This window comes from Phyllobates terribilis, unplaced genomic scaffold (genome assembly GCF_046119375.1).
Source record: "Phyllobates terribilis strain yellow unplaced genomic scaffold, ASM4611937v1 Scaffold_2__4_contigs__length_985480577, whole genome shotgun sequence".
NCBI classification, from domain to species: Eukaryota; Metazoa; Chordata; class Amphibia; order Anura; family Dendrobatidae; genus Phyllobates; species Phyllobates terribilis.
The window spans coordinates 317,028,105-317,054,061 of NW_027362762.1; the positions used below are offsets into that span (position 1 = coordinate 317,028,105).

Consider the following 25,957-nt stretch of genomic DNA (forward strand, 5'->3'; position numbering starts at 1 on the left):
CCCTACAAGTGTTTCGGCAACTTTTTTTTATATTGGGCCATAAAATTGTGAAAATATTTTTGTTCCCGATATAATGTTCTTTAAGCCCTAAATTTTAGATTTTACAAGAGTAAATGGAGAAAAAATTGCTGTTTGAGTACACGCTAGACTTTATTAGGGATAGAGCGCCATTTGCAACACTGATTTTACCGAGAGAGTATTATCTGAACAGCAGCCCTGTATCTAATAGTCATTGGTCAATGAGGGCTAATGTCTGAAATTGGATGTCTTAAAAGCTGTGGAAATATTTGCATTCGTATATTTTCAGCATTTGTTTCCTGAATGAAAAGTTAAGAATCTTTCTAAGGCTATGTGCCCACGTTGCATTTATGAAGCAGAAAATTTCTGCTGCATAAATGCAAATCCTCTCCCGGAAAAACGCATGCGGAATTCCGCACGCGTTTATCGCGCATTTTTCGCGCGTTTATCACGCGTTTTCCACATGCGGAATTGCCTTGCGTTTTTTATGCATTGGACAAAGGCAATTCCACTTGCGGAAACGCAAAATTAAATGACATGCTGCGGATTTTTGAACGCGGCATAAACGCTGCGGAAAAATCCGCAGCATGTGCATAGAACTTGCGGAATCCCATTGGGGACCATGGGGTGCGGATATACATGCGTTTTTCAAGCGTTTACGCTGCGGAAATTCCGCAGCATATACGCTTGAAAAATGCTACGTGGGCACACAGCCTAAATAACCTTCATTGAAAAGTTTCCCATCATTTCACTGCTGTAGTCAGATACTTCTGACAGCACACTGCTCCTGGCAGTGTCTACTCTGACCCTCCCTCCTCTCATAGTAGCCCATCGTTACCAGAAGGGAGAAGAGATTGTACACAGCAGGAGTATGTGGAGAGGAAGGAAAGCACCTAAGTCTTCAGGTAGGGCAGAACACACAATCTGCAGTCTACTAGAGTATAGACTGGGGAGGAAGGGGCAGGAGGGATAATTAAGGCTGTGTCAATGTAGAGAGAAAGCACCCATAGGAGAATATGCGGGGATGACAGGGGAAGAAAAATCACACTCCCCTCAGCATCAATTTCTGCCAGAACAGTGGGGAGAAGATCCGTCATGAGCTGTAGAAGTGGGAAGCTGTGCAGGAATGGACATGTGCCGATTCATGACAGTGAGTGAAGGCAGTTGCTTGCTGGACACATGGAACCTGTTGTATTGTTTTTGCTCATCACACTTATTGCTCTACTTTTGTTCTTCATGCGATATCACGGTGTTAATACAGTGTATTTTGCTTGCACATTTTCTTTGTGTTTATTTGGACTTTTGGTATATCATATTCAGGAGACTGATAAATCACATGCTTATGAAATTGTTAGTTCTTTTTAATGCATATTTAGTTTTTACATTTGGTAATGTACATGAAGCAGTTTTATCCATGTGCATTGCAATGTGACCGTTTTTCTTGATGTCTTATTAACAGAATGTATCACAGCAGAACCATTCTTATCTATGAAATATGGATTTATTCTGAACCGTATATACCACTGCCTATGAATAAAGCTTTTCTATTTGATCCTGTAACTATGGAGTACACACTTACCGTACTTAATGTGTTTCTTGGTTTTTTGCTTATGGGATGAAGATTGCAGCCTGAAACTTAGTGGATGGTAATCACTGACATATAATGTACAAAGAGTGTGAAATCCCCAGTGACAACCCCAGCACAACCTGCCATGCTGCGAATTTGTAGTTTTCTGCAACAGGCAATTTACGCGGTGGGTATTCTTTGCAGTATATGGTAAAATCTCTAACACATTGGTGCTATTGCAAAATGCAACAGATTTTCCATATGGAAGTCAGACCCACAAATCTGCTGCATCGCCCCCTTACAGAGCAATGGACGAGCTTTCAGCTTCTAACACTGAACAATAAGGGCCCAATACATTATTGTATTTGTGCCTATTTTGTGGCTACTTTTTCCTATCCTATTTTAGGGCTGTTTTGCCTATTTTTTGCAACTATTTTGAAGTCTATTTTCTACTAGTTCATCAGGTTTTTTCTCGGTTTGGCATAGTGGGGGTGTATTTTGCAATGTAGATGTTTGCAGTATTTGTACAAATGTTCTGCAGTCCTCCTCTGGAAGTGATTTTTTTTTTGTATGCCAGAAATTTCGGCAAGTTGTATGCAACATTTTACCAGATCCTGTAACTTTTTGCTCTAAACTGGCGCAAAAAAAAGTTTAAAAATAGACTTACCGGTAATTCGGTTTCTAATAACCCTCCACGACAGCACCAAAGGAGGATGTGACCCCACCCTAATAGGGACAGGAAACACAAAGAGGTTAAATAGCCCCTCCCTCATCCTCCCTCCAGTGTTTTATAAAGGACCACACAAGTATGGATGCTTCAAATTATATTTATTCTTATTCAAATTAGATTATTTTCTGGCTAACCAAGCCTGGGAGGGAATTACCAGTGCTGTCGTGGAGGGTTATTAGAAACCAAATTACCGGTAAGTCTAATTCTATTTTCTCCAATAATCCCCCATGACAGCACCAAAGGAGGAGTACCAAAGACTCATGTTTAGGGAGGGACAATGGCCTGAGGCACTTTCCGCCCAAAGGCCAAGTCTTTAATGGACATTAAATTAAGTTTGTAATGCTTGGTGAAGGTATGGACCGAGGACCATGTAGCTGCTCTACGTATCTGCTCGAGGGAAGCGCTAGCCTTTTCTGCCCAGGAGACGGACATGGCTCTAGTAGAGTGAGCTTTCAGTTTTTCTGGTGGTGAGAGATTTTGGATCTGATATGATTCCACAATTGCTTTCTTGATCCAAGTAGCGATGGTAACCTTTGAGACTTTCTTCCCTCTGTTCTGACCAGATGGCTGAATAAAGAGGTTCTGATCCTTTCTCCAGGCCTCTGTCTTTTGGAGGTAGTGAAGAACAACCCGCCTCACGTCCAAAGTATGGAATTCTTCTTTCCTTTTATTTTTTGGGTCCTGACAGAAGGAAGGCAGAATTATCTCCTGTGACCTATGAAAGTCTGAGACTACCTTTGGCAAGAAAGATGGGCCCAGTTGTAGAATAATCCTATCATCCAGGATTCTCAGATATGGGTCATTCACTGAGAAGGCCTGGATTTCTCCCACTCTCCTGGCAGTGGTAATCGCTACTAGAAAAGTTGTTTTCCAGGCTAATTTATCCAGCTCTATTGAGGCCAAAGGTTCAAACGGTGGTAGTGTCAGACCTTTAAGGACGATATTAAGATCCCAAGAGGGAACGTGGTTGATTATTCTGGGACACAGACGAGTAGCTGCTGTCATGAACCTTTCTACCCATCTGTGTTCGGCTAGGCTCTGGTCGAAATAAGCACTCAGCGCCGCGATCTGAACCTTGAGGGTGCTGGGTCTAAGGCCCTTATCCAGCCCCTCTTGTAGAAAATCCAAGATCTGGGTCATGTCAGGATGCCGAAGATCTGGTATATTTGGTTTATACCATGTTAGGAAGGTCTTCCACATCTTGCTGTATATGGAGTTTGTGATTAGTTTCCTACTTTTTTGTAGGGTATGAATTACTCGGTCTGAGAGTCCCTTGGCCTTCAGGATTGTGAACTCAGAAGCCAGGCCGCTAGATGGAGGTTTTCTGGATCTGGATGGAGTATTGGACCCTGATGGAGAAGGTTTTTGATTGCTGGCAGAATGAGGGGTCCTTCTATGCTTAGACTGTTTAGTGCACAGAACCAGCTCCTTTTAGGCCAAAGTGGGGCTATCAAGATTATCTTGACCTCCTCGGTCCTTACTTTCTGTAAGGTCTTGGGTAGCAATGGAATTGGGGGAAAAGCGTAAGCCAAATGGAAACGCCACAGGTGAGCGAATGCATCTATCCCCAGGCATACGTCGTTTGGATCTAGGGAGAAGTATTTTTCTGCCTTGGTGATCTGGCGTCTTGCAAAGAGGTCCACCTCCGGACGACCCCATTGTCTGGTCAGCATGTGGAAAATGTCTAAGTCCAGCTCCCATTCCCCCGGATGGATATTCCTTCTGCTCAGAAAATCGGCCTGGATGTTGTCTGAGCCTTTTATGTGCAGTCCTGATAAGGAACGAAGATGTCCTTCTGCCCAGAAGAATATTCTTGCTGAGATACTTTTTAGATTCTCGAACCTTGTACTACCTTGATGGGACAGGTGAGCTACGGTAGTCATGTTGTCTGAATAGACTTTTACGTGTCTGCCCGTAATGATTGGAGCCGATATTTTGAGTGCCTCCTCCACTGCCTTTAACTCGCGGAAGTTGGAGAATCTCCTGCTGGTCACTTCTGTCCAGACCCCCTGGAAGGGGGTTTGAGCGACAACGGCTCCTCATCCTTGCTGGCGTCTACCGTGACTGTTATCAGGGGGAACTGAGACCATGGAACCCCTGTTCTTAGATTTCTTGGGCTGAGCCACCATGACAGGGATGTCTTCACATAATGAGGGATCATGATCTTCCTGTTTAAGGAGTCTGGGGATCCATCCCACTGTGCAAGAATATGGGTTTACAATACCCTGGTGTGAGCCTGAGCCCAGGCTACGGATTGAATGCAGGCTGTCATGGAGCCGAGGGCTGACCTACTAGTAAGAAGTCGTCGAGGTAGGGAATGATGCAGATTTTCTCTTTTCTGATAGAAGCCACTACCTCTGACATAATTTTGGTAAATATTCTTGGTGCTGAGGATATCCCGAACGGTAATACGTTGAATTGAAAATCTAACGTTTGATCCTCTTGAACCACCGCAAACCTTAGAAATTTTCGGTATGTTGGATGTATAGGGACGTGATAGTATGCGTCCTGTAAGTCGATGGTTGCCATCACATATCCTTGTCCTATCAAGGGAACTGCTGATCTGATGGACTCCATTTTGAATCTTCGGTAGATGATGTATTGGTTTAAGGGTTTCAGATTTATTATTATTCTGTAAGTGCCGTTTGGTTTTCTTATCATAAACAGGCGTGAATAGTGGCCTGTGTGTCTTTCTGTTTTTGGGACCGATGAAATAGCCCCCAAGGATAGTAGGTCTTTTAGGCCGGACATCAGTGCGGTTTTTAATCTCGGGGAGGTTAGACGAGTTATCCTCACTTTTCTTGGAGGATATGAGGAGAATTCGATCTTCACCCCTTCTTGAATTACCTTCAAGACCCATTGACTGGAGCAGATCTTTTGCCATTGGGGAAGGTATTTCATGATTCGTCCCCCCACTGCTCTGGCGTCACCGCTTCTGTTGTCGCTGTCCTTTTGGGAAAAAAATATTCCTATCTTTCCCTCCTTTGGGGTAGCTCCACCGACCAGACTTCCCTTTCCCCTTGTACTGGGGATTCTGCTCCCGAGGGAGGCGAAAGGGGGTCTTCTTGTAGTGTCTGGGTTCTGGCAAGGACTTCTTCTTATCAGCCGCCTTCTCCAGGAGGTCGTCAAGGGCCTGGCCAAACATATATTCTCCCCTGAAGGGAATGGAACAGAGTTTTATTTTGGAGGCCACATCACCGTTCCACGATTTCAGCCATAGTGCTCGCCTTGTGGAGTTCGATAGGACTGCTGCCCTAGCGGTTACTCTCACAGATTCCGCTGAGGCATCAGCCAGAAAGTCAGTGGCCTTCTGCAGCAAGGGTAGGGAAGCTTGTATCTCTTCTCTGGATGTGCCCATAGCCAGATGCTCTTCAAGTTGGATGAGCCATCTCGACATGGATCGTGCAACACACGTGGAGACTACATTAGTGTTCAGAAGGGCAGCTGATGTCTCCCAGGATTTCCTGAGAAGGCTGTCCATTTTGTGGTCCAGAGGATCCTTCAGTTGCGACGAATCCTCGAATGGCAATATTGTTTTTTTTAGCAACTCTTGCCACTTGAATATCGACCTTAGATATCCAACATTTTGAGGTTTCTTCATCTACCGGAAACCTGTCTGTCTTTCAATTCTGCTGGTGTATTCAGTCGTCTTTCAGGATTTTCCCATTCGTCCAGGATTAAATCCTGAATGTTTTTATGTATCGGGAACACCATCTTTTTCTTTGAACGGAGACCACCGAACATCTCTTCCTGGACTGATCTAGTGGGCTTCTCTTCTTCCACCTCCATCGGTCTTCTTACTGCTGTGAGGAAGTCTTCCATAAATTCCGTTGAGAAATAATATTTCTTATTTTCCAGACCTTCCTCTGCTGGGCTGAGTTCACCTTTCTCTATGAGGCCTTCTGGAAGGGATATTTCGTCCTGGGAGCCGAGTCTCTTCTTTCTTCCAGGGAAATCTTCCTCTTCTTAGCCTTTGGAGGCGAGTCAGAAGTGGATCGGGAAAAGGAGGCCAATGAAGATTGAACTTCGTGACGGACTATCCCCTTGATTTCATCTATGAGGGATGGCTGCTCTTCCCTAATAATCTTCTCCGTACATTTCTGGCATAAATATTTTTTGTTTGAATAAGATAGTTTTTTTGCGCATATAGCACACTTCCGGCTAGACTTATTCCCTGGTGCAGGATCCTTGTCCCCCTAAAAAAGAGGGAGAAGGGTAAATAACACACCAATTCTAACCTGCACCTAGGAAAGGCCCCCCAGTGCCACACTTACTGGGGCTGGAATCGCGCTGGGCTCCGCAGACATGGAGAAGATAGATTCCTGACCATCCAGTGTGTAAATATACAAAACGGATTAGGTCCTACCTTAGATGTCTTCTGTCCAGGGCTCTTAAATAGGTGACTGGACACAGGGCTTTCTCTCACTCCCTGGGGATGGGGGTGGGACGGCTTCTCCCGCTTGGTCCAATTGGTGAAGCAGGAACACCTGCGATCACCTGCAGGGTCTTTTTTTTTTTTTGCTTTTTATTATTTCCATTTTCAGAGGCCCCCAGTGTCCTAAACGGACCGGAAGTAACCTAAGAAACCCTGTTTCGGCGTCCCCCGTCACTTTCCGGCCGTTTTTAGGTAACTGCGTTCCAGGGTGGAACGCAGACCGGAAGTGATGTCATCAGCGGTCCACGTCACTTCCGGGATCCGGCGCGCATCTCTCCCACTATGGAGAACGCCGGAGGCCGTCTGAGAGTGGGGTGACATCCTCCTTTGGTGCTGTCGTGGGGGGTTATTGGAGAAAATAGCATTTTTTATTTTGCACAAAATCAACCCAGTGGGAACCATTTTGAATAATTTGGCGCTAAAAACTGCATTGAAAATTACAAGACAAAAAAAGCAAAGTGACTTGAAAGAAAATGCAAATTAAAAAAAAAAGATCAATCAGGCCCTGTGTGTTCCCATTTAAAGAGAACTTGTCAGGACATTTTACTACTGAATCTAGTTCTTCTGGCTGTAAAGGTCCTAGGTACAAATATAAAAATCATACCTCTCTTGTCTTAGTGCTAAAAAATTAAGTTTTGAAGCTACATGCAAATTAGACTGGAACTGCATTGGGGGCGTGGCGATGTACACAAAGTACATTAATGCACCCCTAATGCACTTCCAGGCTAATTTGCATGCGGTTTGGAAGCTAGATTTCTCAGCTCTAGTACAATGGATTACTACAAGACAGGTATCATTTTAATTATTGTACTAGGACCTATTCAGCCATTTCACTAGTTCCAGTAGTAAAAGCATGCTGACAGATTCCCTATGCTATCTACTAAGCAAAAGAGGTCCCTAGTCCAGTAACAATGAGTACATAGGATTACATTGCGGACAGTTATACGAGTCTTGCAATCCGTTTAATAGAACTTGTCATCCTATTTCAGACTATAATAATCATAAAAAACAATTGAGCCTATAGTAAAGTAAAAGAAATAGCGATTTCAGTTATGAAGACACTAAACACCAGTTTCCAACAAATCGTAGGATAAATAAATGTGGCAAATTTCCTTATTTCGCTGCCCACAATGGTAAAGAATAGATGATGACTTACCATGCATGTCCAAGATGTGCATGATCATAAACTGTTGGCCCACAGCTATACCTGAAAACAGCAGGAGAGATCATGTTACCATAAGTATAATGAAGGCTTTTGATTTAGAGTGTCAAATATACAGAAAAAAGTTTTATAAAAAGTCAATAAACTGCCTTAGGCTTAGATTCAGACGTCCGTTTTTCTCATGTATGTATTAATTATTTTGATCAAACTTTGATCAGAGTGTGGTCTAAGTGTCATCCATTTTTCTTGTGCATGGAGAAAAAAAAAGCTTCTCCACCTTCTATGTGACAGTACGCGAAAATCGGACCGCAATTGGATGTCAACCAAGTACCGCCCGATTTTTTCACTGACCCATAGACTTACATTGCCAGTTATGATTCAACTCTCAGATCAAAATTGGACTTGTCTCCGCAATTTTCCGCGGACTGCTCACTCCAAGGAAAAATTACGGACATGTGACTGGCCCCACGGACTATCACAGTTATGAGTGCTATCTGTGAAAACCATGGGTACCACTCGTACAAGAAAACCGGACATCTGAACGAGCCCTTAACATGACTCACCATTACTGCTCTTTATCCCACATGTTAGCATTTTTTTCTTCATGTCCATCTCCCTCAAAGCTTTCTAAAAATCATTTCTAGTCCTCACCATTTATGACATCTGCTTGCTGTCAGTATACTGAGATTCATTTACATCCAGATGCTGGAAGCTCGTCCTCCTCATGTACTAGTGACATGAGCTCATTAAAGTTTTCTTTTGCCTTTTCAGGATGTTATCGTACTTTACTAGGTTAACCAATAAGTTATAAAAGTGTAAAATGTCATAATCACTCTGGAATAACATATTAAAATGATTCTCTATGAGATTAAAGCAATCTTCTGGCTCAGCCGTCCCTGGCACAACTGTACTGAGAAGAACAGTATTCAGACAGCACAATACTTTTACCCTAACCTGCACCTTTTCTACCAGCACTTGCTAAGGAACAGGAATAAATAGGTACGGGTGCAAAGTCACATGTAGTGCAAACTAGCGCGAGCACAGAGAACGCCGAGACGCTCCAGCCGCTGCCGCTCCAGAGGGACGATCGGCCCCGCTGAAGCGATGGGGCTGCCACCCCAGACAGGGGCGCAGCCCCCCCGGAATATCCAGAGTGCCATCCTCTGCCGGGTGTCGATGGAAATGGCACCCCACGCAACCCCGCCATCATCCTCAGAGCGTTGGTGGGCCTGCAACCCCAGATAGGGGCGCAGTCCCACTGGAGTCCGGATCAGTCCAGGGACAGCCCGCCCCCAGGTAGGGGCGCAGACCTGACTGTAGCAAGAGATGATAAGGCTGCCACTGCTATACGGTGCAAAAAAAGATGCTGGGCATTTCCCAAATACGGGTGCCCTCGCACAGCTGACGCTGCCGATCCCAGATAGGGGTGCTGCTTGACAGCCGTCGCCAAATCCAGCTTCGTACGGAGATCTTCCACGAGCCTGCTATAGCTTCCCTCCATCAAGGACAGGAAACCAAACTGAGGCGAGAGAGAGGGCCGCCCCTTTTAAGCCTGTAGGTTTCTTGTCCTTGGTGGGTGGATCCCCTCTCTCGTGGTGCTGTCATGTTCGACCGATAAAAAATGGATTCTTCACGCCATTCAAGAGAATTAGGTTTCTTCAACCCGGTTCACACACATTGGAAAACTTCCAGATGAAATTGTGCTACTTCTTCCTGCAGATTCCGAGCCTGAAGCCGCTGAACCAGCCCCACTTAGCATACATGCTCGTCTTCTAGCCGCTGACGTAGCTGAATAGCCTTTGAAGCAAAAGACTCCTCAGGAAAACACTGGCGGTGATTTGTTTTTTATTCCACATATAATATAGTGATGGCCTCCAAGCTGAAGCCACCAGAAGAACGGACTGGTCATTTATTGCCTCTTCACAGCTTTTGAGGCCTAAAGTGGTTAAAAGAAGTGACAAAAGACGGAACCCGAGCACAGCTAGTCATTTTCAATAGAATATGTTCCATCTTTTTGGCACTTTTTCAGCTGGAATCCACCTGATAAATCTATTGCGTGCACACACCCTTAATGGGGTTATTCCTCACCCCGATCCCTGCAGAGTCTTGTGCATTAATCTTTATTTTCTCCAGCTTTTCTGTAATGTTCATTCTCTCTGTAAGAATAAAGGACGGCCACACGCTCGCACCCTGTAAGATAGGGACCTTATTATGGACCCATGGCACTACCCGGGCCAGGCTACAGGCTCAAACCCTGTAAGATAGGGCCTCATTAATGAGCCATGGCACTACCCGGGCCAGGCTACACACTCGCACCCTGTAAGATAGGGACCTTATTATGGACCCATGGCACTACCCGGGCCAGGCTACACACTCAAACCCTGTAAGATAGGGCCTCATTAATGAGCCATGGCACTACCCGGGCCAGGCTACACGCTCGCACCCTATAAGATAGGGACCTTATTATGGACCCATGGCACTACCCGGGCCAGGCTACACGCTCAAACCCTGTAAGATAGGGACCTTATTATGAACCCATGGCACTACCCGGGCCAGGCTGGCTACACGCTCACACCCTGTAAGATAGGGACCTTATTATGGACCCATGGCACTACCCGGGCCAGGCTGGCTACACGCTTACACCCTGTAAGATAGGGACTTCATTATGGACCCATGGCACTGCCAGAGCCAGGCCGGCTACACGCTCACACCCTGTAAGATAGGGACCTTATTATGGACCCATGGCACCAACCGGGCCAGGCTGGCTACATGCTCACACCCTGTAAAATAGGGACTTCATTATGGACCCATGGCACTGCCAGAGCCAGGCCGGCTACACGCTCACACCCTGTAAGATAGGGACCTTATTATGGACCCATGGCACCAACCGGGCCAGGCTGGCTACATGCTCACACCCTGTAAAATAGGGACCTTATTATGGACCCATGGCACCAACCGGGCCAGTATGGCTACACGCTTACACCCTGTAAGATAGGGACTTCATTATGGACCCATGGCACTGCCAGAGCCAGGCCGGCTACACGCTCACACCCTGTAAGATAGGGACCTTATTATGGACCCATGGCACCAAACGGGCCAGGCTGGCTACATGCTCACACCCTGTAAAATAGGGACCTTATTATGGACCCATGGCACCAACCGGGCCAGGCTGGCTACATGCTCACACCCTGTAAAATAGGGACTTCATTATGGACCCATGGCACTGCCAGAGCCAGGCCGGCTACACGCTCACACCCTGTAAGATAGGGACCTTATTATGGACCCATGGCACCAACCGGGCCAGTATGGCTACACGCTTACACCCTGTAAGATAGGGACTTCATTATGGAGCCATGGCACTGCCAGAGTCAGGCCGGCTACACGCTTACACCCTGTAAAATAGGGTCCCCATTATGGAGCCTTGGCACTACCCGGGCCAGGTTACACGCTCACACCCTGTAAGATGGGGATCTCGTTATGGACCCCTGGCACGACTTGAGCACTAGTATGTTCTACAAGCAATGCTTCTGGGGCACAGTATGGGTAGATTGTAGGACCTTTTTGAGGTGGCACCTGTGGAGGACCGAACGCCTAACACGTTACCCACTAGGTTACGTATCGCGTGTTCTAAGGATCTATGGGAGATACAGAATGGTGGGAACAAGCTACACGGATGGGTGCTACCTGCGCTAATGAGGGTCCTGGGGGGTCAGGCAGAGGTCATCGGGTCAGGTATTCAGGCTCTGGATATTTCCATTCACTGACAGCAAGCAGCGCCCTTACAAGAATAGAAACACCACAGCAAAAAGCTCTCTCCATCATAAGAGGAAGACGTTTTATTTCCATAAAGACATTTTCTCTGGGTGACAACTGACAAACCATCCCAGAAGCATTACACAGCCCGGCCAGGTGCTATAAAGCCGCGGGGTGTAGACAGAGCCTCCATCCCACACAACTGCCGCCATACGTCATGCGATATACAATACAGGCAGGGTCTGACCATGTCGCCAGCGCCGGTCGGTGCAGTGTGAGCACTTCCTTCCTCTTAGTCAGGCTGTTGTACACTTGTATTCCCGTGTCGTATCCACTAGGGGGCGCCCGGTGCCTAGCTGAAGAGGTACATAAGCCTCCAGTCCGAACGTTCACGGTCATTCCGAGGAGCCGCCGGCAGCAGAGGCGCGCTATGCCCTGCATCCTCCCTCTGACGCCCGACGGCTCGCACCAGTGAAGAAGCCTCCGTGTTATCAGCCGTAAAGTGCGGTATTAGGAGCGCTGTCAGTGACTCCACATGCACTGTGACAGAAGCCAGCCCCCTTCGACGAAACCGAGCCTCTTCCTCTCCCCCGCCCACCGTTAACCCTGTAGCTCCCATAGAGCAGGAAAGAAACCAGACCCACATTGTTTAAAGACCCCCTCGAGCCCTCGGGGCTCAAGCTCGGGGCGTATCTAGAGGGGATAGGCGGGGCACATGCCCGGGAGCAGTCGGGTGCCTAATGCGGCGGACCGACTCGTCCTCCCCGGTGGCTGCATTCTGCTGCTCCCTCCCCTTTACTGGTGGGGGGATTTACTATGGGGTGTGATTTACTATGGGGGGTTATTTATGGTATGGCTGGGGGGAGATTTACTATGGGGGGGTGATTTATTGTATGGCTGGGGGGAGATTTACTATGGGGGGGTGATTTATGGTATGGCTGGGGGGAGATTTACTATGGGGGGTGATTTATGGTATGGCTGGGGGAGATTTACTATGGGGGGGTGATTTATGGTATGGCTGGGGGAGATTTACTATGGAGGGGTGATTTATTGTATGGCTGGGGGGAGATTTACTATGGGGGGGTGATTTATGGTATGGCTGGGGGGAGATTTACTATGGGGGGGTGATTTATGGTATGGCTGGGGGAGATTTACTATGGGGGGGTGATTTATGGTATGGCTGGGGGGAGATTTACTATGGAGGGGTGATTTATTGTATGGCTGGGGGGTGATTTACTATGGGGGGGTGATTTATGGTATGGCTGGGGGGAGATTTACTATGGGGGGGTGATTTATGGTATGGCTGGGGGGAGATTTACTATGGGGGGTGATTTATGGTATGGCTGGGGGGAGATTTACTATGGGGGGTGATTTATGGTATGGCTGGGGGAGATTTACTATGGGGGGGTGATTTATGGTATGGCTGGGGGGAGATTTACTATGGAGGGGTGATTTATTGTATGGCTGGGGGGTGATTTACTATGGGGGGGTGATTTATGGTATGGCTGGGGGGAGATTTACTATGGGGGGTGATTTATGGTATGGCTGGGGGAGATTTACTATGGGGGGGTGATTTATGGTATGGCTGGGGGGAGATTTACTATGGAGGGGTGATTTATTGTATGGCTGGGGGGTGATTTACTATGGGGGGGTGATTTATGGTATGGCTGGGGGGAGATTTACTATGGGGGGGTGATTTATTGTATGGCTGGGGGGAGATTTACTATGGGGGGTGATTTATGGTATGGCTGGGGGGAGATTTACTATGGGGGGGTGATTTATGGTATGGCTGGGGGGAGATTTACTATGGAGGGGTGATTTATTGTATGGCTGGGGGGTGATTTACTATGGGGGGGTGATTTATGGTATGGCTGGGGGGAGATTTACTATGGGGGGGTGATTTATGGTATGGCTGGGGGGAGATTTACTATGGGGGGTGATTTATGGTATGGCTGGGGGGAGATTTACTATGGGGGGGTGATTTATGGTATGGCTGGGGGGAGATTTACTATGGAGGGGTGATTTATGGTATGGCTGGGGGGAGATTTACTATGGAGGGGTGATTTATGGTATGGCTGGGGGGAGATTTACTATGGAGGGGTGATTTATTGTATGGCTGGGGGGTGATTTACTATGGGGGGGTGATTTATGGTATGGCTGGGGGGAGATTTACTATGGGGGGGTGATTTATTGTATGGCTGGGGGGAGATTTACTATGGAGGGGTGATTTATGGTATGGCTGGGGGGAGATTTACTATGGGGGGGTGATTTATGGTATGGCTGGGGGGAGATTTACTATGGAGGGGTGATTTATGGTATGGCTGGGGGGAGATTTACTATGGAGGGGTGATTTATGGTATGGCTGGGGGGAGATTTACTATGGGGGGGTGATTTATGGTATGGCTGGGGGGAGATTTACTATGGGGGGGTGATTTATGGTATGGCTGGGGGGAGATTTACTATGGAGGGGTGATTTATTGTATGGCTGGGGGGAGATTTACTATGGAGGGGTGATTTATGGTATGGCTGGGGGGAGATTTACTATGGGGGGGTGATTTATTGTATGGCTGGGGGGAGATTTACTATGGAGGGGTGATTTATTGTATGGCTGGGGGGAGATTTACTATGGGGGGGTGATTTATTGTATGGCTGGGGGGAGATTTACTATGGAGGGGTGATTTATTGTATGGCTGGGGGGAGATTTACTATGGAGGGGTGATTTATTGTATGGCTGGGGGGAGATGTACTATGGAGGGGTGATTTATGGTATGGCTGGGGGGAGATTTACTATGGAGGGGTGATTTATGGTATGGCTGGGGGGAGATTTACTATGGAGGGGTGATTTATTGTATGGCTGGGGGGAGATTTACTATGGAGGGGTGATTTATTGTATGGCTGGGGGGTGATTTACTATGGGGGGTGATTTATGGTATGGCTGGGGGGAGATTTACTATGGGGGGGTGATTTATGGTATGGCTGGGGGGAGATTTACTATGGGGGGTGATTTATTGTATGGCTGGGGGGAGATTTACTATGGAGGGGTGATTTATTGTATGGCTGGGGGGAGATTTACTATGGGGGGGGTGATTTATGGTATGGCTGGGGGGAGATTTACTATGGGGGGGGTGATTTATGGTATGGCTGGGGGAGATTTACTATGGAGGGATGATTTATTGTATGGCTGGGGGGAGATTTACTATGGAGGGGTGATTTATTGTATGGCTGGGGGGTGATTTACTATGGGGGGGTGATTTATGGTATGGCTGGGGGGAGATTTACTATGGGGGGGTGATTTATTGTATGGCTGGGGGCAGATTTATAATGGGGGGGAGATTTATGGTATGGCTGGGGGGAGATTTACTATGGGGGGGTGATTTATTGTATGGAGGGGTGATTTATGGTATGGCTGGGGGGAGATTTACTATGGGGGGGTGATTTATTGTATGGCTGGGGGGAGATTTACTATGGGGGGTGATTTATTGTATGGCTGGGGGGAGATTTACTATGGGGGGGTGATTTATTGTATGGCTGGGGGGAGATTTACTATGGGGGGGTGATTTATTGTATGGCTGGGGGGAGATTTACTATGGAGGGGTGATTTATTCTATGGCTGGGGGGAGATTTACTATGGGGGGTGATTTATGGTATGGCTGGGGGGAGATTTACTATGGGGGGGTGATTTATTGTATGGAAGGGTGATTTATGGTATGGCTGGGGGGAGATTTACTATGGAGGGGTGATTTATTGTATGGCTGGGGGGAGATTTACTATGGGGGGTGATTTATTGTATGGCTGGGGGGAGATTTACTATGGGGGGGTAATTTATGGTATGGCTGGGGGGAGATTTACTATGGAGGGGTGATTTATGGTATGGCTGGGGGGAGATTTACTATGGAGGGGTGATTTATTGTTTGGCTGGGGGGTGATTTACTATGGGGGGGTGATTTATGGTATGGCTGGGGGGAGATTTACTATGGGGGGGTGATTTATGGTATGGCTGGGGGGAGATTTAATATGGGGGGTGATTTATTGTATGGCTGGGGGGAGATTTACTATGGAGGGGTGATTTATGGTATGGCTGGGGGGAGATTTACTATGGAGGGGTGATTTATTCTATGGCTGGGGGGAGATTTACTATGGGGGGTGATTTATGGTATGGCTGGGGGGAGATTTACTATGGGGGGGTGATTTATGGTATGGCTGGGGGGAGATTTACTATGGAGGGGTGATTTATTGTATGGCTGGGGGGTGATTTACTATGGGGGGGTGATTTATGGTATGGCTGGGGGGAGATTTACTATGGAGGGGTGATTTACTATGGGGGGGTGATTTATGGTATGGCTGGGGGGAGATTTACTATGGGGGGGTGATTTATTGTATGGCTGGGGGGAGATTTACTATGGGGGGTGATTTATTGTATGGCTGGGGGTGATTTACTATAGGGGGGTGATTTATGGTATGGCTGGGGGGAGATTTACTATGGGGGGTGATTTATTGTATGGCTGGGGGGAGATTTACTATGGAGGGGTGATTTATAGTATGGCTGGGGGGAGATTTACTATGGGGGGGTGATTTATTGTATGGCTGGGGGGAGATTTACTATGGAGGGGTGATTTATTGTATGGCTGGGGGGAGATTTACTATGGAGGGGTGATTTATTGTATGGCTGGGGGCAGATTTATAATAGGGGGGAGATTTATGGTATGGCTGGGGGGAGATTTACTATGGGGGGGTGATTTATTGTATGGAGGGGTGATTTATGGTATGGCTGGGGGGAGATTTACTATGGGGGGTGATTTATTGTATGGCTGGGGGGAGATTTACTATGGGGGGTGATTTATTGTATGGCTGGGGGGAGATTTACTATGGGGGGGTGATTTATTGTATGGCTGGGGGGAGATTTACTATGGGGGGGTGATTTATGGTATGGCTGGGGGGAGATTTACTATGGAGGGTTGATTTATTGTATGGCTGGGGGGAGATTTACTATGGGGGGGTAATTTATGGTATGGCTGGGGGGAGATTTACTATGGAGGGGTGATTTATTGTATGGCTGGGGGGAGATTTACTATGGGGGGGGGATTTATGGTATGGCTGGGGGGAGATTTACTATGGGGGGGTGATTTATTGTATGGCTGGGGGGAGATTTACTATGGGGGTGATTTATTGTATGGCTGGGGGGAGATTTACTATGGGGGGTGATTTATGGTATGGCTGGGGGGAAATTTACTATGGGGGGGTGATTTATGGTATGGCTGGGGGGAGATTTACTATGGAGGGGTGATTTATGGTATGGCTGGGGGGAGATTTACTATGGAGGGGGGATTTATGGTATGGCTGGGGGGAGATTTATTGTATGGCTGGGGGGAGATTTACTATGGAGGGGTGATTTATTGTATGGCTGGGGGGTGATTTACTATGGGGGGGTGATTTATGGTATGGCTGGGGGGAGATTTACTATGGGGGGGTGATTTATTGTATGGCTGGGGGGTGATTTACTATGGGGGGGTGATTTATGGTATGGCTGGGGGGAGATTTACTATGGAGGGGTGATTTATTGTATGGCTGGGGGGAGATTTACTATGGGGGGGTGATTTATGGTATGGCTGGGGGGAGATTTACTATGGGGGGGTGATTTATGGTGTGGCTGGGGGGAGATTTACTATGGAGGGGTGATTTATTGTATGGCTGGGGGTGATTTACTATGGGGGGGTGATTTATGGTATGGCTGGGGGGAGATTTACTATGGAGGGGTGATTTATTGTATGGCTGGGGGGTGATTTACTATGGAGGGGTGATTTATTGTATGGCTGGGGGCAGATTTATAATGGGGGGGAGATTTATGGTATGGCTGGGGGGAGATTTACTATGGGGGGGTGATTTATTGTATGGAGGTGTGATTTATGGTATGGCTTGGGGGAGATTTACTATGGGGGGGTGATTTATTGTATGGCTGGGGGGAGATTTACTATGGGGGGTGATTTATTGTATGGCTGGGGGGAGATTTACTATGGGGGGGTGATTTATTGTATGGCTGGGGGGTGATTTACTATGGGGGGGTGATTTATGGTATGGCTGGGGGGAGATTTACTATGGAGGGGTGATTTATTGTATGGCTGGGGGCAGATTTATAATGGGGGGGAGATTTATGGTATGGCTGGGGGGAGATTTACTATGGGGGGGTGATTTATTGTATGGCTGGGGGGAGATTTACTATGGGGGGTGATTTATTGTATGGCTGGGGGTGATTTAATATGGGGGGGTGATTTATGGTATGGCTGGGGGGAGATTTATTGTATGGCTGGGGGGAGATTTACTATGGAGGGGGTGATTTATTGTATGGCTGGGGGCAGATTTATAATGGGGGGGAGATTTATGGTATGGCTGGGGGGAGATTTACTATGGGGGGGTGATTTATTGTATGGAGGGGTGATTTATGGTATGGCTGGGGGGAGATTTACTATGGGGGGGTGATTTATTGTATGGCTGGGGGGAGATTTACTATGGGGGGTGATTTATTGTATGGCTGGGGGGAGATTTACTATGGGGGGGTGATTTATTGTATGGCTGGGGGGAGATTTACTATGGGGGGGTGAGTTATTGTATGGAGGGGTGATTTATGGTATGGCTGGGGGGAGATTTACTATGGGGGGAGATTTATGGTATGGCTGGGGGGGTGATTTATTGTATGGAGGGGTGATTTATGGTATGGCTGGGGGGAGATTTACTATGGGGGGGTGATTTATTGTATGGCTGGGGGGAGATTTACTATGGGGGGGTGATTTATTGTATGGCTGGGGGGAGATTTACTATGGGGGGGAGATTTATGGTATGGCTGGGGGGAGATTTACTATGGAGGGGTGATTTATGGTATGGCTGGGGGGAGATTTACTATGGGGGGGTGATTTATTGTATGGCTGGGGGGAGATTTACTATGGGGGGGTGATTTATTGTATGGCTGGGGGGAGATTTACTATGGGGGGGTGATTTATTGTATGGCTGGGGGGAGATTTACTATGGGGGGGTGATTTATTGTATGGCTGGGGGGAGATTTACTATGGGGGGGTGATTTATTGTATGGCTGGGGGGAGATTTACTATGGGGGGTGATTTATTCTATGGCTGGGGGGAGATTTACTATGGGGGGGTGATTTTTTGTATGGCTGGGGGGAGATTTACTATGGGGGGGTGATTTATTGTATGGCTGGGGGGAGATTTACTATGGAGGGGTGATTTATGGTATGGCTGGGGGGAGATTTACTATGGGGGGGTAATTTATGGTATGGCTGGGGGGAGATTTACTATGGGGGGGTGATTTATGGTATGGCTGGGGGGAGATTTACTATGGGGGGGTGATTTGTGGTATGGCTGGGGGGAGATTTACTATGGGGGGGTGATTTATTGTATGGCTGGGGGGAGATTTTCTATGGGGGGGTGATTTATGGTATGGCTGGGGGGAGATTTACTATGGGGGGGTGATTTATTGTATGGCTGGGGGGAGATTTACTATGGGGGGGTGATTTATGGTATGGCTGGGGGGAGATTTACTATGGAGGGTTGATTTATTGTATGGCTGGGGGGAGATTTACTATGGAGGGGTGATTTATTGTATGGCTGGGGGGTGATTTATGGTATGGCTTGGGGGAGATTTACTATGGGGGGGTGATTTATGGTATGGCTGGGGGGAGACTAAGGGTATGTGCGCAGGATGCAGAAATGAAGCAGAAAATTTCTGCAGCGTTTCTGCATGTTCTTGGCAGTCAAGAACGCTTGCGGATTTTGCATGCGTTTTTGATTCTTTTTTGCAGCATTTTTACATGCGGATTTGACTTGCATTTTTCAAATGCATTGGTACCTTAAATTCGCATGCAGAAACGCACAAATAATGGACATGCTGCGGAAAATTCCGCAGCTTGGGCACAGAACATGCAGATTTTCATTGGGGATCATGGGGCACGTATTACCAAGCGTTTTTAAAGCGTTTCTGCTGCGGAAATTCCGCATCAAAAAACGCTTGAAAAACGCATAGTGGACACACAGCCTTACTATCAGGGGTGATTTATTGTATGGCTGGGGGGAGATTTACTATGGGGGGGTGATTTATGGTCTGGTTGAGGGGAGATTTACTATGGGGGGTGATTTATGGTCTGGTTGAGGGGAGATTTACTATGGGGGGTGATTTATGGTATGGCTGGGGGGAGATTTAGTGTGGGGAGAGTTATTTTAATGCTGCGGGGAGATTTATTGTATGGCTGGGGGGTGATTTACTATGGAGGGAGATTTATTGTATGGCTGGGGGATGATTTACTATGGGGGGAGATTTATTGCACACAGAGGGCCCAATTCCTCTAGACCAGTGTTGTTCATGTTGGTCTTTATAGGGAGATGTGCTGGAGTCAGACGCACCTGAATCAGGAGCGTCTGACGAGTGGCATGCACATCTGGAGTAAGAATTTTTTCATAGCGAATCCCACCACTCATCATGAATTTCACGAGCAGCGATTGCCTCACCCTGTCCCAGCTTTGCCCACTTTGTCAGTGTTGGGTGAAAATAGTGGATAACGCCAAAAGTTGCAAAACTTTTAACACAGCCTCAAGTTGCGACAAAATTTTGCAACTTTTGAAATCTTTTTACACCACAACACTGGCTTAAAAGCTTTGATGAATCGGGCCCAGAGTCTATTTACTGAGTTTTCAGAGCAGAAACTGAGTGAAAACGTAGGCCCTGATTCATCAAGACTGGCATTGTTCCCACTAGTCCCCTGTTGGGGACTGGAGTAAGATTTGCTCCAAAAATTCCTCAAAAAACTGTGTGCAGCTAGTTCTGTAAATTAAGGGGAAGAAGGAGAGAGGGGAGAATAGAATGTGAATTGAATAAAATATTACTTTTTTTTTTGTTAATTTAAAATGTGTAGAAATGTTAAAATAGAGACTTGCAATCAGAAAACGGTCAGTCGATTAAACCGTACTAGGGAATATGACTGTAGTTCCCAATTAATACAGTCAAATCATAATTAAGCACTTCACATTATTAGAAGGATAATCCAGTATTGTAGGGTTAATGTCACACCATGAATGTAGCAGCAATGTGTTATGAGCAGTAACTGGTCTGGTATTACAACACTTTCATAAAGTATCATAGCACAGATTAAAGGGGTTATCTGGGACTATTTTATTATTTTCTTATGGGCCTAAGAATTTATGATCTATGACGGCACCGAGAGGGCATGGACTGTTCCTGCCTGCGATTCTGTGACTTTTGGTTGTGTCATGTCGACAAAGCAGTGTCTTCTCTTCTGCTCTACACTCTTGACGGGATGTGATTGTCGACGTCATACTGATTTAGAGCTGGCTCCCTACCGCCTAATTGCGGGGAGCTGTCTGTCAATCAGCCTGACGACGGCCGTCACACCCTGTCGACAGAGTAGCCCGGAATAGCTGCTCTTTTGATGTGAGGTCAAATGACGCAGCAGAATCGCCAGCAGGAGCGGACTGTGATTGCTCTGAGCCAGCTCCTTGCGAAGAGGCAAGTAGTTAGCAACTACCTGCCGGTCCGTTCTTAGCCCCATGAGTGAAAAAAATAAAATAGTTCCAGATAACCCCTTTAAGTATGAAGGTTGTTTTATAGTGTGTGTGTGAGTCAATCTCCTATTACAATAATCCTTCTTGTCTAATTGTAGTTTTAGAGAGATACTGAAAGTTCCCACCTAGGCTAGATAGACTAACATTGGGTCCATGCACTGTCTATTCTTCATACAAGCAGAACATATACCAATAATATGTGCACATACCATGTGTGTGAGCGACACCACCACAGCAGTGGTGGATCTACAGAGAATGCGCTCTTCTCTTTCTCACTTAGCCCATGTTCAGAGCTTTCAGAAGTTGCAAAGTGTAGGTGCGACTCCAAATTGAGCTTAAATCTGGCAACTTTACACCAATTTCTCCAAGCTCCACCAGAGTAGTAGGAGCTGGGGTGGGACGGGATGTGATGTCACAGCTTGCCTAATTCATGACGAGCTGTGGTGTTCCGTACACTAGACTTGTGACCGGAGTGAGGTTTCTGGCGTGATGCACACGCCACTTGCACCTCTTCAAGAATCAGAAGCTTCTGACTCCACCACGTCCCCCATCAAGACTGGCGTGAACAACAACAACACTGAGGCCTGATTCATTAAAGCTTTCACACCAGTATTCTAGTGTAAAAGCTTTGAAAAGTTGCAAAATTTAGGCATAATTTGGACTTGCGCCTTTTGGGGTGTTCACGTCAGTTTTTCCCAACTTCACCAAAATGGTGTGTGCTGTATGTATTCTCACAGACTCATAGACTTGTATTTTTTTCTTTTAGGAAAACCGTTATGCATGCCATAAGTACTGTGGTAGGAAACCATTACTGATACTAGAAGTTCTGTGGGAGACGCTTAGTTGGTTGAAGGGAAATTTTGCACAATTCTTACCAGGGGTCATACCTTTGAAATGGAGGAGCAAGAAGAAAAATAAAAACTGTCCATGAATGAGTGGAGATTGGAGAAGCATTAATTGAAGGAAATAGTCAGTTTAAATGAAAAAAATCCAATAAAAGTTGTCCTCTTAAAGGCTAAGTTCCCACGATGAATATTTGATGCTTTTTTTCTGCTGTGTATTTTTCAGCACAAATAACCAGTAGCTATGTTACTTATGACTGTTGTATATGAACCTCTGAATTGTAAAGCGCTGCGGAATATGTTGGCGCTATATAAATAAAGATTATTATTATATTATTATTATTACAGTTACAGAAAAGTGGATGAAATTTATGTAATTCTCCTGACTATTGTGTTGGTTTTTTTAATGCCGCGGAAATTGACCTCCTGTGTGTTTTTTAAATCCGCAACATGTCAATTTCCCTCTGACTTGAATGAGATGCGGAAATTCGACATGAAAAAAAAACACATTTTTAAAAGTATAGTTTTATCAAAGCTAAGTTATAGGAAGTATCCAAAACAAAGTAGTTTAATTTAAAACATGACATACCAAAAAGAGAAAAAAACTGCACATAAAAAAGCAGTGAAACTCTGCAGCATCAAAAACGCACCAAATTCTCATTGTGGTAAGTTAGCCTAAGGCTCTAATTGCATCTTCATCACAAGTCCTGTTAGCAACAGCTTTCGTCACTTTTAACAGAGTGTATAACATGTGGCTATATATTCCCTGCTACAGACACAGTAGCAGACCCTAACAAATCCCATTATAAATAAAAGGGGTATGTCAATAACAGCCTGTGCCAACCATGTGGGTAAACCATAATACCAAAGCTCACAACGGACTAAGATCCAAGAGGGACAGTCCTTATATGGGGGAGCTCTTCCACAAGGTCAGGGCTGAGTTTTCTGCTGTGCAAGCTTCACTGTATGTGTTATTGAGTTCACTGCTCAGTCGTTTCTCCATTTATTCTCTTTTCTTGAAATGTGGTCTTCACCCATACTGTAGCAGTAGAGGCAGCAGCTGTAGCAATAAGCCACAGGCTGCATTGTCAAGTATAGGAGAAGTTTCTCTTCTTGAATGTGTATCAAATTCTTCATTACAGGCACATTGTACTGGTACGTAGAGCTACATCTCTATATACTTGTGCATTTCTATGTACCTGTATTCTAAAGGTAAAATAAAATGCAGATTTTTTTCTTCCTATAAGATTACTAAAAATAATTACATTTTTAAAGTGCTTTAAAAAAAATCACAAATCAGCAAATAACAGGTACATATTAGTTTTCATGTAATCATAACAACCCATACAGTACAGTGATCAAGTTGGGACTACTTCCTACTGTTCCTAGCAGTCTGCTGTATGTCCCTCACTCCCAACATGTCCTGGTTTCTCTTCTATAAAAGTTGTGGGGTATCTAATACAGGTATGAACAAAGCCTACATTTTTTCACTATGTAGTCTCCGAATGATGCTACTTAGTTGGGAGTGGTTTTAGATGAAGTATAATGGTGTAGTTTTTGATTGTGCCCATATCTTAGCACCAACCAAAGTTTCCACATACTAGTGCCACCTATGAGAACAGTTATGGAGCCCCATTGGTCCGTGTAGAAAATCAGCAATGTGCACCTGCACACTGGCTATAATGGCAGAGACAGATGGCCGTATAATCGGAGCGAGTCTGGCTGGCGGCTCTCCTGACCCGAGCATGTATTTCTATGCAGCTGTCGTGCTTGGATCGGAAGAGCCGCCGGCCAGTGTTCACACTGCGTTCTGATCTCGCTCTGATCTATAGGACTGCCTGACTCTGCCGTAATTCTGTGTGCTCTACTTGTGCTCACGACTTGTCTGAGTGAGCCATACATGTCATTATACATTTCCTTTGTATAACCACCATACTGGTGCTCTCTGTTCTGATGGGAAAGTATTGAAAATAAAATAAGTATTTAAAAACTGTGTGATAAATACAAGCAAAAACAAGGGTAAAAGGGAACTTGCAGCTTTATTTTCTCTTATTTCAAATTACATTCACACCTGACATCCCAGCTAGTTACCTAATCGCACGTTAAAACTCAAATAAGGCTGTGCCATACATGCTGGTTTATGACACTGTTTTCATTTTGGATTTGCCACACTGCTGGAATTTTTGGGGATAAAAATTACAGTAAAGTATAACAATGTTCAAATAGCTCATCATTTAGATGTGTAGTAGAAATATATAGTAATTGATAAAATGGCAACTTGAGTTCAGCAACAAACAGCAATGTTTTGCGGCTTCTGGTGAACTTATTCCCTCTATGGTACTCACAAAGGATTTTGGGCCCTGCAGATAACTATTCTGTCTTGTGAAGGTCATGCACATGGTGCACTGTGGCTTAGTTCTGTACACAGACAGACTTCCTGGATCATAAACTCTGTCTAATGGATTTCACAGAAACCAGACATCTAAACACTGCCACAATGACCATAAGTGCCTGCTAAACCTTACAGGCCGCAGTGGTGGCCTGCCTCAGTCAGTGGTAGGTGGGCATTTCTGGTGTCTTGATTATGGGATCAGGAAGCATGGACCAATGAGGACTAGGTAAGCACGAGAATGGGACCTGCATAGGATAGCGTGAGGATATTATTAATTTTATTATTTTTAACCAGTCTGAGCTTTTTAAGAATAAATTCTGTCAACCGGAAACCCTACAGTATTTAATAGTACAGTAAACATCCTAAACAGGTACAGGAACATGGAGATGAAACACTCTGAAGATCTGACAGTGGCCATTAGATCATACTGGTGTTTCGTACTCCACTTTGCGTATGATATAATGTGGCCTGACGGAGACCATATTACGAGGTGAATGTATACAAAAGGCATTCCCAATACCATTCGGGAGAGAGGTTGGTCAAACAGACTCTTCAGGGTTGCGTCAGAGATGAGGTAACTGTGGAGTCTGGTAAACCTCTCACTTAACCCAAGTTTATTTCTTCTTAGCTAAGACTCAAGGTTTTCCATTAACAAAGCCAATTTTTTTCATACACGAAATACACAAGCCACACTAAGTTACATTCTGCAGAAATAAAGAAGCTCACCTGCCAATATTGTTCAGGATACACCGCAAAGTTGCTGAATGGGTGCCAATTCCTGCTGGTGAAGGTCAACTACACTGTGTTCCAAATTATTATGCAAATAATATTTTCTCAGATTTTCCCAAATTACCTCTATGAATTGCAGTCATTGTAATTTTCCAGTCAAATAACTATTAGAGTACAATTGAAAGGTTTTTGTACAAACTGCCTATGATAACAGTGTATTTTTAAAAAAATAAAAAACTCAAACTGCACTCAAAATGCATGTTCCAAATTATTATGCACAGCAGAGTTTTCAACCTTTTCATTTTAATAAAGAACAAAAAAATGGTCATTTTTGAAATTATAAGCATTAGCAGGTTATTACAAACTGAAATCAAACAGTTTTCAACTCAAAACTTTATTCTAGGTGATGTTACATTTGCACATAGGACCCCTTGTTTGAAAGGAGCTTCTGAACTCTCGTCCATTGAATTTGTCAGGTTTTGGATGGTTTCTGCTTTAATTGTTTTGCATGAGGACAGAATACCCTCCCAGAGCTGTTGCTTAGATGTGAACTGCCTCCCGCCATCATAGACACTCCTTTTGATGATGCTCCAGAGGTTCTCAATGGGGTAGAGGTCAGGGGAGCATGGGTGCCACACCATAAGTTTGTCCCCTTTTATGCCCATAGCAGCCAGAGATGCAGATGTGTTCTGTGCAGCATGAGACGGGGCATTATCATGCATGAAATGATCTCGATGGTCCAGATGGA

General features: G+C 45.7%; 1 protein-coding gene across 1 annotated transcript in view; it reads right to left on the reverse strand.

The window, feature by feature from the left end:
* The window catches only part of CARS2 (cysteinyl-tRNA synthetase 2, mitochondrial), an 84,253-nt gene extending 72,003 nt beyond the window's left edge, over nucleotides 1-12,250 (reverse strand). The window contains exons 1-2 of the mRNA XM_073664364.1: nucleotides 11,913-12,250; nucleotides 7,907-7,957 (exon numbers count right to left, since the gene is read on the reverse strand). Coding sequence (XP_073520465.1) covers nucleotides 7,907-7,957; nucleotides 11,913-12,106 — 245 coding nt within the window. The 5' untranslated portion in view covers nucleotides 12,107-12,250. The remainder of the gene's footprint in view (nucleotides 1-7,906; nucleotides 7,958-11,912) is intronic.
* Nucleotides 12,251-25,957: the final 13,707 nt, after the last annotated feature.